The 22,781-nt window shown below is 41.3% G+C and overlaps 1 protein-coding gene across 4 annotated transcripts in view; it reads right to left on the bottom strand.

The window, feature by feature from the left end:
• Positions 1-2,545: 2,545 nt before the first annotated feature.
• Positions 2,546-22,781, bottom strand: part of UGP (UDP-glucose pyrophosphorylase) — a 154,376-nt gene continuing 134,140 nt past the window's right edge. For all 4 annotated transcript variants that reach the window (XM_076187476.1, XM_076187477.1, XM_076187479.1 and 1 more), the window contains 4 exons: positions 14,536-14,673; positions 13,939-14,111; positions 13,603-13,701; positions 2,546-4,323 (listed from right to left, as the gene is read on the bottom strand). In XM_076187476.1, coding sequence (XP_076043591.1) covers positions 4,216-4,323; positions 13,603-13,701; positions 13,939-14,111; positions 14,536-14,673 — 518 coding nt within the window. In that variant the 3' untranslated portion in view covers positions 2,546-4,215. The remainder of the gene's footprint in view (positions 4,324-13,602; positions 13,702-13,938; positions 14,112-14,535; positions 14,674-22,781) is intronic.

Consider the following 22,781-nt stretch of genomic DNA (forward strand, 5'->3'; position numbering starts at 1 on the left):
GGAGGGGACTGGATTATGTAGGGGATGGAATGGGTGGGAATGGTTTCTATGCCTTTTTCTTTTTGGCTACCCCCTATTTAAGGTGGAAAAAGCCTTTGGTTGACTGATTGATTGATTTAATTTTTTTCTTGAAGGCCAAGAGTCGGAGCCGGTAGGGAAAAAGCCTTTGTTATATGTATGTTACTGGGTAATGGAACTTGACTAAAGCATACACTACGAAAGAGGCGTGGGGCCTACAATTGAGTGACTTATAACTACAATGATAATAAGAAAGTGAAGAAAGTTGTAAGTGAATAATTACAATATAACAGAAGGGAACTGAAAGTGTTGGTAGCAGCAGATATAAGTTTTCCACACTTTACTTTGCTAGTTTTCTTTTCAGTCTTTATATTTGTCCTAATCACCTTAGTACCTTTTGCTCTACCCCATCTGACAACTATCCTTCCATCTGCGTAGAGCTGATGGCCAGGGGTGGTTGCTGCTGATTGGCCCCCAACTCTTGGGGTTGGGGGGTGGTCCCACGACGTAGACGTTGCAGCTCCAGGCCAATTATCTGGCAGGCAGGAATGCTCATGTGTCATATAATGGCCAATCATCGCACATCAGAAACATTAAGAACGGAGTACCACAGGGCTCAGTTCTATCCCCCACATTATTTAATCTATACATGCATGACTTACCCACGCCAGACACCTCAGAAATACAAATCTCTTCCTACGCAGACGACATAACAATCACATGCACACATCGTAACACAGACAAAGCTGCAGAAATAATCCAGCCTTACCTTGACACACTCAACACATGGTTCATCACAAACAGACTCAAAATAGCTCCAACCAAATCTACAGCAACACTTCTCACCAACTGGACAAGAGAACACAAATACATACCTCATCTCTACATCAACAACACTCTAATACCACACACAAACACACCGAAAATTCTTGGTGTAACATACGATACATCCATGTCTTTCAAACAACACCTCACAAACATAAAAAACAAATGCACACCTAGACTTAACGCACTTAAGTCAATCACTGGAACAACATTTGGACAAAACAAAGAAACTAATATAACAATATACAAACAATGCATACGCTCAGTGATGAATTATGCGAGTCCTGCATGGGCTCCTAATCTCAGTGAGACACACCACAACACCCTTCAAATCATACAAAACAAAGCCCTAAAAACAATTACAGGCTGCACAAATACATCACCTACAGACCATTTACACCATGAAACAAAAGTCCTCAAAGTCAAGGACCACCTCGACATGAGGCGCACACAAACACTTGCTGCAGCCACCACAAACACATCACACCCGCTACACTACATAGCAGAACACCCACACACACACCAAGAAACATTAAAACTACACCCAAAGACCTTTATTACGCACAGATACTCTCTTCTCTTCCTCCACAACCACCAAATACCAGCCTCCGGAAACATATTCATAATCATATCACTCACCGCTCCATTAACACACTGAAAGACAACACACTGCTGCATGCCAGACCCCCTGATATCCACCCTTCTGAATCCTCTCTCCCACGAAAGGACAGAGTCCACTTGGCCAGACTGCGATGCGGTCACCACCCAGCACTTCTAAGCTACCAGAAGAGGCTGGACGACCGTGTTGTGAACAGCTGCCCAGGATGTAACACTTCACCCCATACCATACAACACATAATGGAAGACTGCATTATACACAATCATGCACGCAAACAACACAACATACACTCTATAAAGGATTTGTGGGAAAACCCAGTTTCGGCTGTGGCCTTCCTTGGGGAGACGGGACTGCTCGGACAGACAGTCTAGGGAACGACAACAACAACAACAACAACTATCCTTCCACGCTATTCTGTCACACCTCAAACAAGCTTTACTAGGAGGGCTAGCAATAACAAAAATGTGTTTCACAATTCCTTTGAGTCGATTTTGCTCTTACATAGAGCAGTGGTGTGTGATGGCGGTCTATAGGGATGCCCCAAAATAGTCTTAAGTATGGATGCCCCTAAATAGTCCTTATTGTACTGATTCAGTACACCAGGAAAGAAATATAGTATCCTCTGGATTCAGATTTGGTAGAGTTTTGCCCATTCTGTTAGTTACCATGTAATGAAATGGAGTGGGTAAACCACCTCTGACTGCCTGGCCCTACTGTGGAAGTGCTTTATCTTGCTGCATTACTGTTGATTTGTATGTATGTATGGCAAGAGAGAAGGATAACCCTTTATCTGTGAGTTGCTAAGATGGGAGGGATGTGGGGTGAGTGTGTATTTTGACTTGGCCCCTTTTTATAAGAGGGGAAAAGGCCCTTTGATATCCATGTATGTACAGTATGTACATGGGTGACCAATTTTCCAATTCTGAATAGGTTTTGAGGAGCTAAGATGAGAGGGAATAAAAGGTGATGGATGGGAGTGGAATGAATAAGAGTGGGTATTTGCCTTTTGACTTGGCTATCTCCCTTGTAAGGTGGAAAAGCCCTTGGTATATAAATAGAATAGGTTTTGAAATTAAACAAATCTTAACTGAAAATATTTATTATGCCCACCTTCAATAAATCATACAAACTACAAATGTGTACACTCAACTGTACATGATTTCATCTTCACTCCACTATGAAGCTGCTTATGTCTGGCATTCACACATACTTATGGCAGTAAATTCAATTTTACATGTTCCTTCATGCATTCTGGAAACCTGGTTGAAGCCAGATTTTTTTTGTTTTTTTTCATCCTCATACAAAATTTCTTCTTTCAAGTCTCCCTATACATTATGTAGGTAAGAATCTTCAATATCTAGGCAAAGTGTGGGGCAAACTTTCTACTTGCATATGGCACATGAAAGTACCAATAACAATTTTATACTAATACTCCTCTGCCAAGAATTTATTTTACAACCCCCCCACAACCACATATTATATATATATATATATATATATATATATATATATATATAATATATATATATATGTATGTATATATATATGTGGGTGTGGGGTGAGTAATGCCCATGCAAGACTCCCAATAGTTTGGGAGACTGTATGTTTGAAACATGAAGAAAATCAAGAACTAATCTATATCCCCAACATTTTGATCTTCAGTGGTCAAAACACAAGGAAAACAAACTAGTTTCTGCATTTTTGGATTTCAGCTCAACTACCTCCCAAACCATGTGATTAATCTTTCCATCAATTCATTTTACTATCATGCAAATAAAAGATGAAAAAATTAAAATGGAAATCAAGCCTTACAGCATAGGTTTTCTAATAAGTTTGATTCATGCATTGTGGTGGTGGTGGGGCTGGGGATGTGTCATCCTCAAGGTGCTGATAAGGGGTGGTGTATATATATATATATATATATATTTTTTCTGACTTGGGCACTCGTCTTATGAGGGTGATTGAGGTCTCTGTTATACACATGTTTATTCTAACTAACCAGTTCCTTTTAAACTGTTTCATTGTGCAATGAAGAACATATATAGGTTGTCTTTTCAGTTTTGAGCATATTGTGTAATTCCTATAAAAATTTATACTGATCACAAAGAAATAATGCCCACCAAAAGAAGCAATATTCTTGCTAAAAGTAAATACTACTGAGAAGATTACCTACCATGAGCAAAAAAATTACAAGATCATGTGAGGCTTTAGAAAAATAAATAAATAAAGAAATTAAACTAAAAGTCACTGAAGGGAATGGGTTATCCATTGATATACTACATAAAAAGGAAACATAAAAGACATTGGGCACAGGTGAAAGACATCATTTAAAAAAGAAAAGAGGGTATGGTGTGAGGATATATGCTCAAAATCTTAATTTTTTCAATGTACAATGCACATTTTTTTAATCCTTTCTGTACCAGATGGTACTCATCATTAAAACAAACTACAGAAATATGATGAGCATTTAGGCAAAAAAGGTTGATATAAACATAAAAGAAAAATTCCAGCTGCAAGATGAATGAAGAACAGAAGTTTTTAAGATTCATTAAAGGTAATAAGCCTAGTTATTGCTGTCAAGAAGACACTTTTGCAGGAAGCATCTGCATTATGTTACCCCTCTTCATATGACAGGGTGAAGAACAGATTTATTGCACAAACTGAAGTGATGGGGAACCATATGTTTAGCTACTCTGTTGGATTTGCACAGGTGACAGAGAGATCACATGTATTATCTATGTGAACAACAGGAACTAGTGATCCAAGATCCGCAAGTTTCCAGACACAATTTTGTTCTCCAACTGAGCTCCATCAGGAATGTCAATCCGGTCTCCATGATTGGCTATAATGATCACAGTACCCTGGAAATAACAAAGACAATAAATTGATATAAAAATCACACACTGCATTAGTGAAAACAGTACAGTAGCAAAGCAAATTACAAGAGTAACATTTTACTTACACCTATGTTGTTACCAAATCTTAGTAACAAAATGCCAACAAAGGAGGAGGAAGGAGAGCATGATGACTGGGAATAAAAACTACTGTTTTTGTGTTTCACTAACTGGAAACTTGCACCTCAAGCAGATGGTGATGATCTTTGCCTCCCTTCCCACCAAATAAACCTCTGAGAAGAGATGTGTGACTAATGTTTGTGTTGATTAGTTGCTTATGGTTGTAGAATGTGGGGGACCAGTTGTCAGTTACCTACTCTTATATGAAAAATTGGGGGAAATGCAATTGAAGTTGACTGCTAGGAAGTAGTCCTCACTCCTCCTGTCCTCTCCTGTCCTCTCCTCTTCTCTGGCTGTCCCATGATTTTACTGACCCACAAGTGATCCCATGGGACATGTTCATGCCACCCAGCTGCATGACTCATTCCAAAACTTCCTTGAGGCCCACTGGTGTGACAAAGCCTCCATGAGGAACACACGTGCGGTACCAGCATTGGCCAGTGATGACTAACCTGCACCTTGGCCAGCCACATGAAGATGAACACTGGATTCATTAAGGAACGCATACCCTTTGTCTTCATGAGTCACCAGTGTAAGAATGTTTTGCCTCTGACTTCCCACACATCACACTTGACCTCATGCCAAAAAGGAGCATGGGTCATGACCTGTCCATGTATATTAATGCTGGATGAACGCCGAAGATTCAGATTGCTTCCCCACCTCCCCCTCCCCTGCAAGCAGACCATGTTGGGACATAACTTGAAACTCACAGTTGTCACCTCCCTCACCATCTTGTCTCCTCCCCCTTTTCTTGTCCTTAGTGCAAACCCTATCATAACATTGGCACCCAACATTCAATGCTAAATAAAACTAACTCTCCATCAGAGTTTACTTCCACCAGCCTAATACAGGCTGGTCAACATTTGGGGACCCTGATCCTCAGCTCTGCCACTTGACTACCACCAGATTGACTACTGCCACTTGATCTGCCAGATCACCTGTCGCTACTACCTGTCAGCACAATCCCCAGTTCGCCTGCCCACCAGCTCGACTGATGTCATTGTCTATCACGTCTGCTGATTTCCAGTTCAATTGCTTACACTCTTGCCTATCACAGGGATCTGCCGCCACTTGGCTGCCGTCACTTCTCTGCCAGATCAACTATCACCATTTGTTTGCCAGGTCACCTGCCATTGCTGCCTGCCAGCACGACTGCCAGTTCGCCTACCAGGTCTGCCATCTGCCAGCTTGCCTACCCACCAGCTCAACTGCCGTCACTGCCTGTCAGGTCTGCCAACTGCCAGTTCGACTGCCTACACTCTTGCTTACCATAGATATTTACCTACCTAGTTGTAGCTTACAGGGAGGGGACCTACGCTCGTGGTGTCCTGTCTTTGTATCTTGCAGTGTCTAGTTTGCTCTTAAATTGGTGTATATTTTTTGCACACACTATTGTTTCATCTAGTTCATTGCAGACATCCACCATGCTGTGTGGAAAGCTGTCTCTTTTTTTTTTTTTAGGTCTCTTCTATATCTGCCCTTTTTGAGTTTCCTTTCATATCCCAATTTAGTAAGTCTTCTCTATCAAGGACTTCCATCCCTTTCATGATTCTATACATCATTAACAAGTCTTCTCTTTCTCTTCTTTGTTCCAGAGTCGGTAATTTTAGTTTTGACAATCTCTCCTCATAAGACAGTTTTGAAAGTGTTAGGGATATCTTTGTAGTTGCTCTCTGGATTCTTTCCATTTCCTTTATATTCTTTTTGGTACTGGGTGACCATAGTGTTGCAGCATACTCCAGTCTAGGCCTTATCAGTGTGACTAGTATTTTCTTCACCATTTCTTCATCCAAGTAGGTAAAAGCCACTTTCATTGATCTTAGCAAGTTGTAGGATTCTCCAATAATTTTGTTTATCAGGAGACATGTCATTTGTGATGATTACTCCCAGGTTTTCTTCAGATCACTTTCTTTACTTCCTTTGTACTGATTTTATATTGTCCTGATATTGTTTTTTTTTTTTTACTTTTTACAAATTCCATTATGCTACATTTCTTGACATTGAAGTCCACTTCCCACTTCCGACTCCATTTCCAAACCCTGTTCAGATCTCTCAGTTGCGATTCACAATCATTTCAGTATTCACTTTCCTCAGTAATTTTGCATCATCTGCAAAGAAGCTCATGTAACATTTCATATCTTCATCCATGTCATTCACATAAATAGCAAGCATTATTGGAGCCAATGCTGATCCCTGTGGAACTCCATTAATTACCTCTTCCCAAGTAGAACTCTTTTCTCTGAGCACTACCCTCATTTTCCTTCCATGCAAGAAATCCTCCATCTAGTTTCGTGGCTTACCTTGTATCCCTTCTATGGGTTCCAGTTTTCTTAATAATTTTTATGTGGTACTTTGTCAAAGGCTTTTTGTAAATCTAGGAAAGCATAATCAGCCCACCATCAATTCTCCACTACAATTTTTTCCTGGAACTCCACACTTCCCAACCACTCCATCTATTAGTTCATCGCCTACCCTAGCTTTGAGATCTCCCAATACCACTACACTGACATTTTTTCCCAAACCCTCTAGGCACTCATTTAAATCTATCCAAAAAGCCTCCCTTTCCTCTACCATCCCCATATGCACTTCAAAATAACAGGTGTACAAGGAAAATTGCTGAAATGGATGGAAGATTTCTTGCATGCAAGAAAAATGAGTGGTACTCAGAGATAAAAACTCTACTTGGGAAGAAATGATAAGTGGAGTCCCACAGGGTTCAGTATTGGCTCCGATAATGTTTGCTATATATGTAAATGACATGGATGGTGTAGAATGTTACATGAACTTTGCAGATGATGCAAAACTACTTAAGTACAGGAAAAGACTGTGAATCACTACAGAGACCTGGACAAGGTCTGGGAATGGAGTCAAAAGTGGGAAGTGAACTTTAACATTAAGAAATGTAGTATAATAGAATTTGCAAAAAGTGGGAAAAAAAAAAAAAAAATAATAATAATAACAGGACAATATAAAATTGGCATAAGAGGGTATGGGAGTTTTCCAACCAGTATCCTAAGGTTTGAGTCTTTTAATGTGCATGGATGTGGTACAGATGAGAGTAAAAGGGAAGAGATAGGCAGTATGTTTGTGAGAAGAAAGATGGATGTGCTGGCTTTGAATGAAAATAAAATGAAAGGAAAGGGCAACTCTGAGTTTGTGAGTGTAGCTGGGAGGTACTCAGGAGTGAAGAGGGGACGAGGGAGAGAAGGTGGCTATACTAGTAAGTGAAGAGATAAGTAAGCAGGTAGTGGAGTGGAAGGAGGTTTCATCAAGGTTGATGTAGATGAAGGTGAAGCTGGGAAGGGAGATGTGGGCTTTTGTAAGTGTGTATGGACCTGGTAGTGAGAAGAGCGTAGAGGAAAGGGAGGCATTTTGAGTAGATATAAATGAGTGCATAGACGGATTAGGGAGAAATGTCAATGTAGTTGTATTGGGAGACCTTAATGCTAGGGTAGGAAACGAAGCAATAGATGGAGTGATTGGGAAGTATGGAGTTCCAGGTAAAAATCATAGTGGAGAATTGATGGTGGAGATGTGTCTTGAAAGAGAGTTGATGATAGCAAATACAGTGTTTAGGATGAAAGTCAAGCATAAGTACACATGGGGAGAGGGTGGTGGATGAAAGGGTGGCAGATAGAGCATTAATTGACTATATAGTGGTGACCAGGAGTATAGTAGGAAGAGTTAAGGATGTACATGTTCTAAGGGGAGAGAGTAAGGGAATATCAGATCATTTTCTGGTGGTAAGTAAATTGAGAGTGGAGAATAGGTGGAGAAAGAGGAAAAGGACAGAAGGTAGGGAGGTACATAGAGTGAACTGCTTAAATGAGAAAGAAAAGGAGAATGAGTACAAGAAGAAGCTGAGAGAGGAGTGGGAGGGAGTAAAGGATAGAGTAGAACTAGGAGTGGAGGAGGAATGGGAATGGTTCAAGGAGGGAGTCTTAAGGTGTGCAAAGATGGTGTGTGAAACAAGGAAGCAAAGAAAGGTGTAGAAGAGAAGAAGCAGGCATTCATAGATTGGCTACAAATTAGGATGAGGGAATCGTATGAGAGGTACTAAGTAAAGAGAAGGGAAGTTAAGCATAAGGTAAAGGAAGCAAAGAGGAGAGCAGATGTTAAATGGGGTAAGAGTATGACAGAAAATTTTGAAAGTAATAAAAAGATGTTTTGGAAGGAAATTGAAAGAAAAAGAGGAGGCAAATCAAGTAGAGAAGAAAAGGTAAAAGGTGCAGATGGAGAGATGAGAATGGAAGAGAAGGCAGTGAGAAGAAGGTGGGCAGAGTATTTTAGGGAGTTGCTAAATGTGAAGGAGGATAGGGAGGGAAAGGTAGTTGCAGTGGGAAGCGCTAAGAAAATGAGAGTGATAAGTGAGGAAAATGGAGGAGAAATATGGAAGGATGAAGTGAAAGCAGCTGTTAAGATGATGAAAGCAGGTAAGGCACCTGGGTTGGATGGATGCCATGAAGAATGGCTGGTGAGGTTATTTAATGTTTGTTGAGAGGGTAGAGTGCGAGGACTGGAGGAGTGCCTGTATAGTTATGTTTTACAAGGGAAAGGGGGGCAAGTGTGAGTGTAGTAGTTTCAAAGGGATCAGCTTGTTGAGTGTAGTTGGAAAGGCTTATGGGAGGGTCTTGATTGAGAGGATTAGGAGAAGAACAGAGGGTGAGGAACAGTGTGGGTTTAGGACAGGTTTAAGAGCAGTCAAGAGTTTTTACAAGAGTAGCAGAGCTTGTGTTAGGATTAGAAATTGAGAGAGTGAATGGTTTGAGGTAAAGGTGGGACTTTGTCAGGGATGTGTTATGTCGCCCTGGCTGTTCAATCTTTACATGGACGGGGAGGTGCGAGAGGTGAATGCAAGGGTAGTGGGTCAGGGGTTGGAGATGATTAAAGAAAATGGAGAAAAGTGGGAGGTGAGCCAGTTGTTGCTTGCTGATGACACTGCACTTGTAGCAGGATCAGAGGAGGGATTGAGGAAGTTAGTGACAGAGTTTGAGAAGGTGTGTGAAAGAAGGAAGCTGAAGATAAATGTGGGTAAAAGTAAGGTGATGAGATGTACAAGGGGCGAGAGTGACAGCAGGCTGTGATTTTGCTGATGCAAGCTGGTGCCAGCCAGGCGGGTAGCGGTGGACGACATCCGGTGTTTGGAGTTGCATGAGAAGGTGAGTTGTGGAGGTGATTTACTGCGAACTGTGTGTAGAACGACATAATCCTATACTGGAAACTCTGTGCAAAGATGTGTGTAAATCTACAGTGAACTCTTCTTAAGATTAACCAATAAAGTGAAGGAAACCAGAAGATCATATCTGTACATCCAAGAAGATATGGGAAGGGGCCAATATACTGGTGGCAGCGGTGGGATTATAGATGATGAGGTCGTCTAAGTAGATGAATAATGAGATTCCTATCATGTCGCTGAAAATGCGGGTCATCAACCTTTGTTGGGTTGAGGGGGCATTCTTAAGGCCAAAGGGCATACGCTCAAAGTGGAAATGTCCCTTATCAGTGGAGAATGCAGTTATGGGTTTTGATTCCTCTGTCAGTTCCACCTGCCAGAAGGCTGACTTAAGGTCAATTGTGGAAAAAACAGAGTTCCCGTTCCCTAATGATTGTAAGACATCTTGCATGGCGGGTAGTGAGGTTATATGAAGGAGTAATTGTGCCATGAGCACTGTATGGGGCAGAAACATGGAACATGAGAGAGGAAGAGAGAAGGAGTTTGAATGTGTTTGAGATGAAATGTCTGAGAAGTATGATGGGGGCTATTAGGCTAGATAGAGTGAGAAATGAGGTGAGGAAGAGAACAGGGGTGGAAAGGGAGTTGAGAGATATGGTTGATGAAAGAGTATTAGGATGGTTTGGACACATGGAAAGAATGAGTGAAGAAAGATTAGTAAAAGAAGTGTGGAAGGCAGAGGTGGAAGGAGTGAATATGAGGGGGCGCCATAGGGTGAGATGGATGGATGGGGTGAAAGGGGCATTACAAAAGGAGGAATGTCTGTGGAGGAAGGATGGGAGAGGACACAAGATAGGGGTGAATGGAGAAGGGTTGTGTATAGATGATGCTGTGATGCATGAGGGGGAGTGGGTGGGGGATGGGGGATGAGGAAGTATGTATGAGAAAAAATTTGACGCAGTCCGAAGGGATTTCTCCCCGTCTTCTCATTTTTCTGCATGAGGGGACAGAGAGGGGGGGTCGCCGAATTTATGAAGTGCCCTTGCTGTGGATGTGCTGTTAACGAATTTCCAAATAACTTGTAATCATACTCACTGTTATTTTTACCTATGTGCATTACCTTGCATTTACTTGTGTTAAATTTCATTAGCCACTTTTCAGACCATTGCTGTAATTTATCCAAATCTTCTTGAATATCTAATTGGTTTGAGTGATCATTTGCCACTCCGCACAGTTTTGTATCATCAGCAAATTTGGAAACAGTAGATTTTAGTCCATGGTCTATATCATTTATATATACTATGAATAGAAGTGGCCCAAGAACGGAACCCTGAGGAACTCCACTTGCAACACTTTTCCATCCAGAAGTTTGTCCATTTAAAACAACTCTCTGTTTTCGATCATTCAACCAATTACTAGTCCAACCTAATAGGCTACCACTTATTCCATGCAAAGCTAATTTAGTAAGTAGTCTTTCGTGTGGGACGGTATCAAAAGCTTTTGCAAAGTCTAGATATACTAAATCTATATTGTTTCTTTTGTCATAATTCGAGATAACTGTGTTGTAGAATTCGAGTAAGTTAGTCACGCAAGAACGTTTCCGTCTGAAACCATGCTGGCTATCATTTATCAAACGGTTACTTTCTAAATGATGTTCGATAGCATCTCTGATGATAGTTTCCATTATTTTTCCTACGATTGAAGTCAAACTTATAGGCCTATAGTTATTTGGTTTCTTTTTGTCACCTTTTTTGAATATGGGAGTAACGTTAGCTAGCTTCCATTCTCTTGGGACATCTCCGGATATGATGGATTTCTTGAAAATAATTTCTAATGGAACAACAATCTCATTTTTCATTTCCTTTAAGATTCTTGGATGCCAACTGTCTGGCCCTGGTGTTTTATTAACTTTGAGTTTGTCTATACACCTTTTAATTTTTTCTTTTGTTATATTTACCGTACCGAGTAAGTTTACCCTAGACTTTTCACAGGTTTCAGTTTGGAATTCACCTTGAGGTGTTTCGTTTACGAATACCGAGCTAAAATAATTGTTTAAGATATTACACATTCCTTCATTTGAATATTCAAGTTGACCGTCAGCAGATAATAGTGGACCAATGTGATTCCGAACAACCTTTTTATCTCTAATGTAACTATAGAATTCTTTGGGATTCTCTTTGGATTTCTCAGCGATGTTCATTTCGTATTGTCGTTTTCTTTTTCTTATTGTCTTTTTTAAATCTCTCTGTATTGATACATAACTTTCATAGTCATTAGATACACCCGAGCACTTATATTTCTTATAAGCCTGTCTCTTTTTAGCAATACTTTTTTCAGTTTCTTTGTCGAGCCACTTTGGGCGAGCCTGATTTGGGGGACGTCTGTCCTTAAAAGGAATGTAAGTTTGAATCATCTTAGTGAGCGTATTTTGAAATATTTCCCACATCTGATCTACAGGTCTTTCGTTTAATTTTGCCTCCCAATCTGTAAGCTGAAGCTCCTGACGTAGTTTTATGAACTGAGCTTTACTGAAATCGGGTATTTTAGAAACACAAGTATATATTCTAAAATTGTTTAGGAGTTTGAATCTAACTAGGTTGTGATCGCTATTTGCAACAGATTCACCGACTTCTACATCAGTTACCATGCTTTCGCGGCTAGTGATCAAAAGATCGAGTAAGTTTCCATATCTTGTGGGCTCTTTTACATGCTGAATTAAGTAATTGTCACCAAGAAAATCAAACAAGCGACTACCTATATGGCCATGTTCAAGGGTCATCCAATCAATGTCAGTAAAATTGAAATCACCCATTATCAATAAATCCCGGTTGCAGAAACTAGACAGTTCTTGAAATAACAGTTCATTTTCAACTTACGTTTGGCTGTTCGGAACGTAACTAAAACGTAAGTTGAGGAGAGTCTGTAGTGGCCATTTACAGAATCATGAAAGGCATGGAAATCCTTGACTAAGAAGACTTATTAAAGTGGGATAAAAGAAAAACAAGGTGACATTAAAAGAAACTCAAAAAGAATAGTTATAGAAGAGTTAAAAAAAATCCACACAGAGTGATGGATGTCTGAAACAAATTAGATGAAACATTAGTGTGTGCAAACACCATACAAGAATTTAAGAACAAACTAGATGTTGCGAGATACAAAGAAAGGTCACTACGAGCATAGCTCCCCTTCCTGTATAATACACCTCCATTCACATTAACCTTGAAGAAACCTCTTTCCACTCCACCACATACTTACCTATCTCTTCATTTACTAATATAGCCACCCCTTCTCTCCTTACTCCGCTCTTCACTCCTGACACCCTCCTAACTACACTCCCAAACTAAAACTCACTCCTCCCTTTCAACACATCCTTCTTCTCACAAACATACTGCCTATCTCTCCCTTTTACTCTCATCTGTACCACACACATTAACAGACTCAAACTTTAGGGTTCTGGTTGGAAAACTCCTCCCAGACCCTCTTATGCCCTTTTTTTATTGATTGATTGATTTATTTATTTTATTATTATTATTATTTTTTTTTTTCTTTTTCTTTTTTTCTTTTTTAGGAATGTCCCCTTTGGGGCTACAGAGAGTGGGATGCCTAGTCCACTCCCTATCCCATTTTTGCTGCCTTTTACGACTCAAGTGGAAACATTCTGTGACAGTATTCTTTCTCCCCTACCACAAGTTTCAATGAAAAAGGAAATGTATGTATCTCTATGAATAGAGATTTCCTCTATCACAGAATAAATAATGTGTGGCTCTGGTCTGTAGAGGTGCCCCATATAGACCCTAAAGTATCAGCTGCATGCTACTGAGCAGATTTTAACATCGCAATAATATGCAGCCAATACTCATCTATACCTAATGCATATACTTTCAAATATCTAAAGACTGTTCCTCTTCAAATCCTCCTTTCATGCAAATATTTACACATATAACACTAATTACCTTGAGTGAAACTCCTTTGCCAAAAGTGACATCCCCTGAAACTGTCAGATGGTCAAGTTCTAACATATCTGGAATACTTGCAAATCTCTTGGAAAATTCCTGCAAGAGTTTGAAACAATGATTAGGTTTATCTCCAGCATATAATCTTAAAAGACATAAATACATATTACAGCTAAAGAGAACTAATCACACAGCAATGATCAATATACTGTACATATTTATGACTTTCCTTCATGTTTCAATAAGTTATCATGGTCCTAGAATCTGGCCCATGGTTCTACAGAGTGAAATTGAAAATGACTGCACACGAGCAAATATCAACACTCAAATGCCTACCTTAACTTTACCAAAATGATTAGGCCCAAGTTTGATAAGGGGAGTAGTTTTGAAGTTCCGATCATTTGACATGGTTAGAGATCCTTCAGTTAGGTCATACAAGTTGCTCTTTACAAGTAAGAGGTCATCAGTCTTCTTCACAGGTAAAAAGCGTGATCGTGGTACATTTATACCTGTGGATAAGGAAATATCCATTAAAAATAACAATACCAACAAGAAGGGCAGGGGCAGGGAGAGATAGGGAGGGTGGAGGAAAGAGAAAAAGAGACAGATACACAAAGAGAATGAGACAAAGAGGAGGAGGAAGGGGGGAGAGAGACAGAAAAAAAAGGGAGGGAGGGAAAGATTGGTAGTGAGAGAATGCTCTTCCACATCAAAGATTCATAATACATCAACTGTTGTGGTTCCCACTAGTTGGGGGGGGGTGTACTACGGGAGAAAGAGAGAGAAACTGGACTAGTATGTTATAATCTTTCTAAACTGTTTGACATATGCTTAGAATTTCAAACAAACCAGCTGCATATGGCAGTATTTTACAACTACCTAAAATTTAGAAGTCAATGTAGTGCAACTTGCACACATGATCAACACACTCACCAACACAGCCTTCAAAGCACTTCATGGCTGCACCCACAGCCTGTTCCAGCTGGATGATGTTCAAACCATTATCAAGAGTCTTGTTGTTGATAATAACGTCCATTTCTAAAGTGCCATCTTTCAGCACTCTATCAATTGCTGTGGGAAAGATGCTTATTAGTCTTACAAAGAGCAAAAATAATTTGCTTTATTGCTGAATGCATCTTACTTTCTTTTACTTATATTACCTTATCAATCTATATATCAAGGGCTTTTCCCCCTTAAATGGGAGGTAGCCAAGTCAAAAGGCATGCACCCACTCCCACCCTTCCACCACCCTTGTTTTCCTCTCATCTAAGCTCTTAATGGATTAATATAATACCTTATACTTTCCTTAAATATACCTGTCATTATAATTAAGTAACAGCTCCTTCAAGCATTTTGTTTTTACTTTTCAAATGTCATATTGATATTGGAGATTTACTTTTCAATAGCACTTACATAATTGTTGAAAATATACTGGGGGGGGGGTTAAATAAACTCCACCTGTTAGGCCCTACTGTGGAAGCATTGAATCTTATTGCATTGCCTTTGACCTGAGGTGGGAGAGGAGGACCCTTCATACACATGGTGGTAAAATGAGAGGGCCCATGATTGGGTACTGGATGGGTATAGAATGGGCTTATGCTTTGAATCAGCTATCCCCTATATAAAAGGAAAAGGCCTTTTGTTATGTGTGTATTTACCTAATTGTAGGATCAGAGGAGGGATTAAGGAAGTTAGTGGCAGAGTTTGGGAAGGTGTACAAAAGAAGGAAGTTGAAGATAAATGTGGGTAAAAGTAAGGTGATGAGATGTACAAGTGGAGAATGTGGCAGCAAATTGGAAGTGAGTATTAAGGGATAGAAACTGGAGGAAGTGGATAGCTTTAGATACTTGGGTGTAAATGTGGCAGGAAAGGGGGGAATGGAGGTGGAATGTAGATTGAGAGAAGCAAGTAAATGCCTTGGGGGATCAAAAACTGTAATGAGAAATAGATATTTGGGGATGGTTACCAAAAGGAGTTTGTATGAAGAAGTGATTGTGCTGACAGTACTGTATGGGGCAGAAACATGGAACATAAGAGAGGAGGAGTTTGAATGTGTTTGAGATGAGATGTCTGAGGAATATGGTAGGGGTTACTAGGCTGGATAAAGTGAGAAATGAGGAGGTGAGGAGGAGAGCAGGGGTGGAATGGAAGTTGGGACATAGGGTGGATGGAAGAGTATTGGGATGTTTTGGACACATGGAAAGAACGAGTAAAGAAAGATTAGTAAAAGACATGTAGAAGGCAGTGGTGGAAGGAGTGAACATAAAGGGGCAACCAAGGATGATATGGATGGATGGGGTGAAAGGGGCATTGGGAAAGAGGGGAATGTCAGTTGAGGAAGGAATGAAGAAGACAGAAGATTGGAGTGAGTGGAGAATGGTTGTGTATGGATGATGCTGTGATGTATGAAAGGGAGTGGGTGGGGGATGGGGGGTAAGGGAGTACGTGTGAATGATATTTTGATGTAGCCTGAGGGGATTTCTCCTTGTCTTATCTTTTTCTGCATGAGGGGATGGAGAGGGGGTTTGCTGATTAAATGAAGTGGCCTTGGTGTGGATGTACTGTGTCTTGCTACACTGCTTCTGACCCAAGCGGTGGGCGAGATGCAGGGATGACCTGTCATTCAAGAGGAGCCAAGATAAGAGGGAGGGAGGGAGGGGGTGAGTGGGAGTGGAGTATGTGGGGATGATATGGGTGGGAGTGGATTTCATGCCTTTGTTTTTTGGCTACCTCCCTTGTAAAGGGGATATGGGCATTGATTTCTAACCAGAGCCCTAAAATTTGCGTCATTCAATGTGCATGGTTGTGGTACAGATGAGAGCAAAAGGGAAGAGATAGGCAGTATGTTTGTGAGAAAAAAGATGGATGTGCTAACAAAGAAACTAAGATGAAAGGAAAGGGGGATTTTAAGTTTGGAAGTGTGGTGGGGAGTATTGGGAGTGAGGAGGGGATGTAGAAGGGAAGTGGTAGCTTGCTTTTAAGTGATGAGATAGGAGAGCACATGGTGGAGTGGAAGGAAGTGTCTTCAAGGTTAATGAGGGTGAAGGTGAAACTGAGATGGGAGATGTGGAGAGTCTATAAAAAGAGAGGTACAGTTATAGTGGTCTGGCTAGTGAGGATGTCTGATGTGTGTCTAAGGAAAGGGAGAGTGCTGGAGAACTGGAGGAGTCCCTGTACAGTTTTGCTTTGCAAAGGAAAAGAGACAAATGTGATTGTAGTAGTTTTAGAGCAGTCATTCTCAATGGGGGCGATTTTTGAGCTCAGGGGGGCAAAAAACATCACAGGTATTGCTTCTAACTGACAAATTTTCAGCCTAACATAAAAGATCTAGCAGCAAAGCCCCAGGCCCAAAGATCTCATTAAAACACAACGTGAGTAAAACATTCTAAATTAGTTGTTTATCATTGTTGCAATAATTTTTATTATCATTTTCCAATTAAGGGGGGCGATCCTTTTTTTTTCAATTGAAAAAGGGGGCAATATGGCTAAAAAGGTTGAGAAACCCCGTTTTAGAGGAATAATTTTTTGAGTGTAGTTGGAAAGGTTTATGAGAGGGTTTTAATTGAGAGGATTAGGAGAGGAACAGAAAGAATAAATGGTGAGGAGCAGTGTGAAATGAAGAAAGGTATGGATGTGTGGACCACATTTTTGTGGTAAGGTAGATTTGTGAAAACGTTTTGGCAAAAGGTGCGGATGTTTTTTGGGTCTATGGATTTGGAGAAGAGTTATGATAGGGTAGACAGAAAAACACTGTGTGAGGTATTACAGATACATAGGATTGGGGGAAAGCTGTTAAGTGTAGTCAAGGTTTTTACAAGAGTAGTAGAGCCTGTATTCGGATTTATAATGGTGAGAGCAAGTGGCTTGGGGGTAATAGTGGAGCTGTGTCTCAGTTATTTCATGTCACCATGGGTATCAATATATACATGGATAGGGTGGTGCAGGAGGTAAATGTCAGGGTGATGGACATGGGACTGAAGATAGCTGAAGATGGAGAAGAGAGGTGGGAGATGAGCCAGCTGTTTGCAGATGACACTGCAATTACTGTAGGTAAATGTGGGTAAAAGTAGAGTGATGAGATGTTGTACAAGGGGAGAAGTTGGTAACAAGTTGGAAGTTTTAAAAAGAGAACCTAAAGGAAGAGGATGGTTTAAGTATTTCGGGTTGCATGTGGCAGGAAATGGAGGAGTGGGTGTGGAGGTAATCTGTTGATTGAGAGAAGCAAGTAAATGTCTTGAGGGATTAAAAAGCATTATGAGAAATAGGCATCTGGGAATGGAAGCAAAGAAGATTATTTGAAGGGGTGATTATGCCTACCACACTATGGGCCAGAGACTTCAAATTCAAGAGAGGCTGAAAGGAGAAGTTTCAATGTATTTACCCTGTCTGGGGTATTGGCTGCTTGTTATTGTGGCAAAGTAGCATGCAGTTGATACTTTAGGGTCCATATGGGGTGCCCCTACGGACCAGAGCCACACATCATTTTGTCTATGATAGAGGAAAACTCTGTTCATAGAGAAATTATGACACTTTTATACTACGACTGTCCCTCCGTTATGCTGTCCCCCAACCCCTTGCTGCTGTCCTGTACCATTTCTCTGAGTATTCATTTTCTTGTCGTGGGGGAAAAGAATACTGCCACCAAGTATTCCCACTTGGATTGTAAGAGGCGAGAAGAAAGGGATGGGGAGTGGGACTAGGCATCCTTCTCCTTGTAGCCCCACAGGGGACATTCCTAAACGAAAAAGTAAAGGCATAAGAGGGTCTGGGAGTTTTTCGACCAGCACCCTAAGGTTTGGGTCTTTTAATGTGCATGGATGTGGTACAGATGAGAGTAAAAGGGAAGAGATAGGTAGTATGTTTGTGAGAAGAAAGATGGATGTGTTGGCTTTGAGTGAAACTAAGTTGAAAGGGAAAGGGTGAGTGTAAGTTTGGGAGTGTAAGTGGGAGGTTATCAGGAGTGAAGAGAGGGTGAGGGAGGGAAGGGGTGGATATTCTAGTAAGTGAAGAGATAGATAAACGTGCAGTGGAGTGGAAGGAGGTTTCCTCAAGGATAATGTGGATGAAGGTGAAACTGGGAAAGGAGATGTGGGTCTTTGTAAGTGCATATGGGCCTGGCAGTGAGAAAAGTTGAGAAGAAAGGGAGGCCTTTTGGATAGATTTAAATGAGTGCATAGAGGATTTAGGGAGAAATGTCTATGTAATAGTACTGGTGTATACATCACTATAACCACATCACCATTTCCACAAATCATGTGAGCGGTGTCACAATCATCACCCAGACATCCTGTCGCCAGACACGTCCACCCTAACAAGCTGACCTTAGCACTTATCGCAGGAAAGCTGACCTAACAGTAATCGAGCACGGAAGCACACACACACACTGACGCACGAACACACACATAGATGAAGTTAATCACAACTCAGAATAACACACGATAACACAGTAGTAATCAACCCTTGCCCCCTGGATATATTATACACAATAAAAAGGGATATAGGTAGTGATTTGGAACATGAAAGTTTATTCGTGAAGGACCAAACAGTGCTATTAAAAGTCTTACTAAAGTGACTGACAGCACCTCCCTATTTTGCTGAGTTCAGGACTTCCGGACAACAAAAAGCCGATGCACCGCTCTGAGAGACGTGCCCTGTGTAAAGTAGTGTACTGGAAACTCTGTGAAAAACTATGTATAATACTATACTGGAAACTCTGTGAAAAACTATGTATAAGACTATACTGCAAACTCTATGTAAAACTGTGTATAAAAAGTGTAGAGAACTCCCCTTAGAATTGTTAATAAAGTGAAGAAAGTCAAGATCGTATCTGTAATTCCAAGAAGATACGTAAATAGCTATATACTGGCGGCTATACTGGGAGACCTTAATGCTAGGGTAGGAAATGGTCCAATTGATAGAGTGGTTGGGAAATGTGGAGTTCCAGGAAAGAATCGTAGTGGAGAGTTGGTGGAAATGTGTCTAGAGAGTTGATGATAGCAAATAGAGTGTTTCAGAAGAAAGTCAAGCATAAGTACACATGGGAGAGGGTGGTGGATGGAAGGGTGGTAGATAGAGCATTGATGGATTATATAGTGGTAAATAGGATTATAATAGGAAGAGTTAAGGATGTACATGTACTAAGGGGAGAGGGTGGGGGAATATCATAATTTTTTGGTGGAAGGTAAGTTGAGAGTGGAGGATAGATGGAGAAAGAGGAAAGGGACACAAGGTAGGGAGGTGCTTAGAGTGAACTCTTTAACCCCTTCCATACGGTGCCGCACACGTAGGCGTCATGGACTTAGATCTCGGTGGCAGCAGCCAATGCCAGCCGTACGACGTGTCGTAATAATACTCGCATCATAAAATATAGTCACCGCTTATATCGATTGTTCTCTCTTCACCCGTGAATTTTGATAACCATAGAAAATGCGATTACAAAAGAATTAGAAAGAATGTCATTATGGAGGAGCGACTACAATAAATATAATCAAGACGCCAATATGGCAGCCTCGCGAATACACTCGCTCCCCATGACGCCTACGTGTGCGGCACCGTATGGAAGGGGTTAACCTCTTCACTCCGGGGCACATCGCACGTCTGGCAGCATTAGCTGCCCGACGTGCGATGTTGCGTCATAATAATCGCATTATAAAAAATAAAGTCAGTGCTTAATCGTTCGTTCTCTTTCACCCATGAATTTTGATAACCATAGAAAATATGATGAAGCCAGTTTAGAGAGAATGGAGGTTACGTAGGTACGACTACAATAAATATAATCAAGATGCCGACGTCGGCATCATCGCATACCCACTTGCTCCTCATGACGCCTACGTAGGCGTCACCGTATGGAAGTGGTTAAATGAAAAGGAAAAGGAGTACAAGAAGAAGCTGAAGGAGGAGTGGGAGGGAGTGAAGGATAGAGTAGAGCTAGGAGTGGAGGAGGAAGGGGGATGGTTCAAGGAGGGAGTCACAAAGTGTGCAAGGATGGTGTGTGGAACAAGAGGGACAGGAGGAAATAGAAGGAAGGGTAGTGAATGGTGGGATGAGGAAACAAAGAAGGTTGTAGAAGAGAAGCGAGCTTTCACAGATTGGTTACAAAATAGGACGAGGGAGTCATACGAGAGGTACAAAGAAAAGAAAAGAGAAGTGAAGCACAAGGTAAAGGAGGCAAAGAGGAGAGCAGATGTGAAGTGGGGTAAGAGTATGACAGAAAATTTTGAAAGTAATAAAAAGATGTTTTGGAAAGAAATTAAGAGAGGAAGAGGAGGCGAATCAAGTAGAGAAGAAAAGGTAAAAGGTGGAGATGGAGAAATAATAATGGAAGAGAAGGCAGTGAGAGGAAGGTGGGCAGAATATTTTAGGGAGTTGCTAAATGTGAAGGAGGATAGGGAGGGAAAGATAGTTGCAGTGGGAAATGCTAAGAAAATGACCGTGATGAGTGAGGAAAATGGAGGAGAAATAGGGAAAGATGAAGTGAAGGCAGTTGTTAAGATGCTGAAAGCAGGTAAGGCATCTGGTCTGGATGGATGCCATGCAGAATGTCTAAAAAAAGGAGGTACAGTGATGGTGGACTGGCTGGTGAGGTTATTTAATGTTTGCTGGAGAGAGGGTAGAGTGCCGGAGGACTGGAGGAGTGCCTGTATAGTTCCACTTTACAATGGAAAAGGGGACAAGTGTGAATGTAGTAGTCTCAGAGGGATTAGTGTGTTAAGTGTAGTTAGGAAGGCTTATGGGAGGATCTTGATTCAGAGGATTAGGAGAGGAACAGAGGGAGTAATTGGTGAGGAACAGTGTGGATTTAGGACAGGTAGAGGTTGTGTAGATCAGATCTTTGTGGTAAGACAAATATGTGAGAAAGCTATAGGAAATGGGAAGGATGTTTTTTGGGCTTTTATGGATCTGGAAAAGGCTTACGATAGGGTAGACAGAAAGGCACTGTGGGAGGTTATGCAGATATATGGGATAGGAGGAAAACTTCTAGGAGCTGTCAAGAGTTTTTATGAGAGTAGTAGAGCTTGTGTCAGGATTGGAAATGGAGAGAGTGAGTGGTTCGAGGTAAAGGTGGGACTTCGTCAAGGTTGCGTTATGTCGCCCTGGCTGTTCAACTTATACATGGATGGGGTAGTGCGAGAGGTAAATGCAAGGGTAGTGGGTCAGGGATTGGAGATGGTTAAAGAAAATGGAGAAAAGTGGGAGGTGAGCCAGCTGTTGTTTATGGACGACACTGCACTTGTGGCAGGATCGGAGGAGGGATTGAGGAGGCTGGTGACAGAGTTTGGGAGAGTATGTGATAGAAGAAAGCTAAAGATAAATGTGGGTAAAAGTAAGGTGATGAGATGTACAAGGGGTGAAAGTGGCAGTAGACTGGAAGTGAGCATTAAGGGAGAGCAACTGGAGGAAGTGGATAGTTTTAGATACTTGGGTGCAAATGTGGCAGGAAAAGGTGGAGTGAAGGTGGAGGTAGAATGTAGAGTGAGAGAAGCGAGTAAATGCCTTGGTGGATTAAAGAGTGTAATGAGGAATAGACATTTGGGAATGGATGCTAAGAGGAGACTGTATGAAGGAGTGATTGTGCCAACAGCACTGTATGGGGCAGAAACATGGAACATAAGAGAGGAAGAGAGAAGGAGTCTGAATGTGTTTGAGATGAGGTGTCTGAGAAGTATGATGGGGGTTACTAGGCTGGATAGAGTGAGAAATGAGGAGGTGAGGAGGAGAATGGGGGTGGAAAGGGAGTTGGGAGATAGGGTTGATGAAAGAGTATTAGGATGGTTTGGACACATGGAAAGAATGAGTGAAGAATGACTAGTAAAAGAGATATGAAAGGCAGATGTGGAGGGACTGAACATGAGGGGACGTCCTAGGATGAGGTGGATGGATGGGGTGAAGGGGGCTTTGGGGAAGAGGGGAATGTCTGTTGAGGAAGGACGGGAGAGGACAGAAGACAGGGGTGAATGGAGAATGGTTGTATATGAATGATGTTGTGATGCATGAGGTGGAATGGGAGGTTATGCAGATATATGGGGGGCGAGGTAGTATGTGTGAGCAAAATTTGACACAGCCTGAAGGGATTTCTTCCCGTCTTCTCCTTTTATGCATGGAGGGACGGAGAGCAGGCGCGGATCCAGGGGGGGGGGGTGAGGGTGGGCTGAAGCCCCTCCCCAAATTTCTTCCATGAA

The sequence above is a fragment of the Oratosquilla oratoria genome, chromosome 6, assembly GCF_046742065.1.
Source record: "Oratosquilla oratoria isolate Oo_2021 chromosome 6, ASM4674206v1, whole genome shotgun sequence".
NCBI classification, from domain to species: Eukaryota; Metazoa; Arthropoda; class Malacostraca; order Stomatopoda; family Squillidae; genus Oratosquilla; species Oratosquilla oratoria.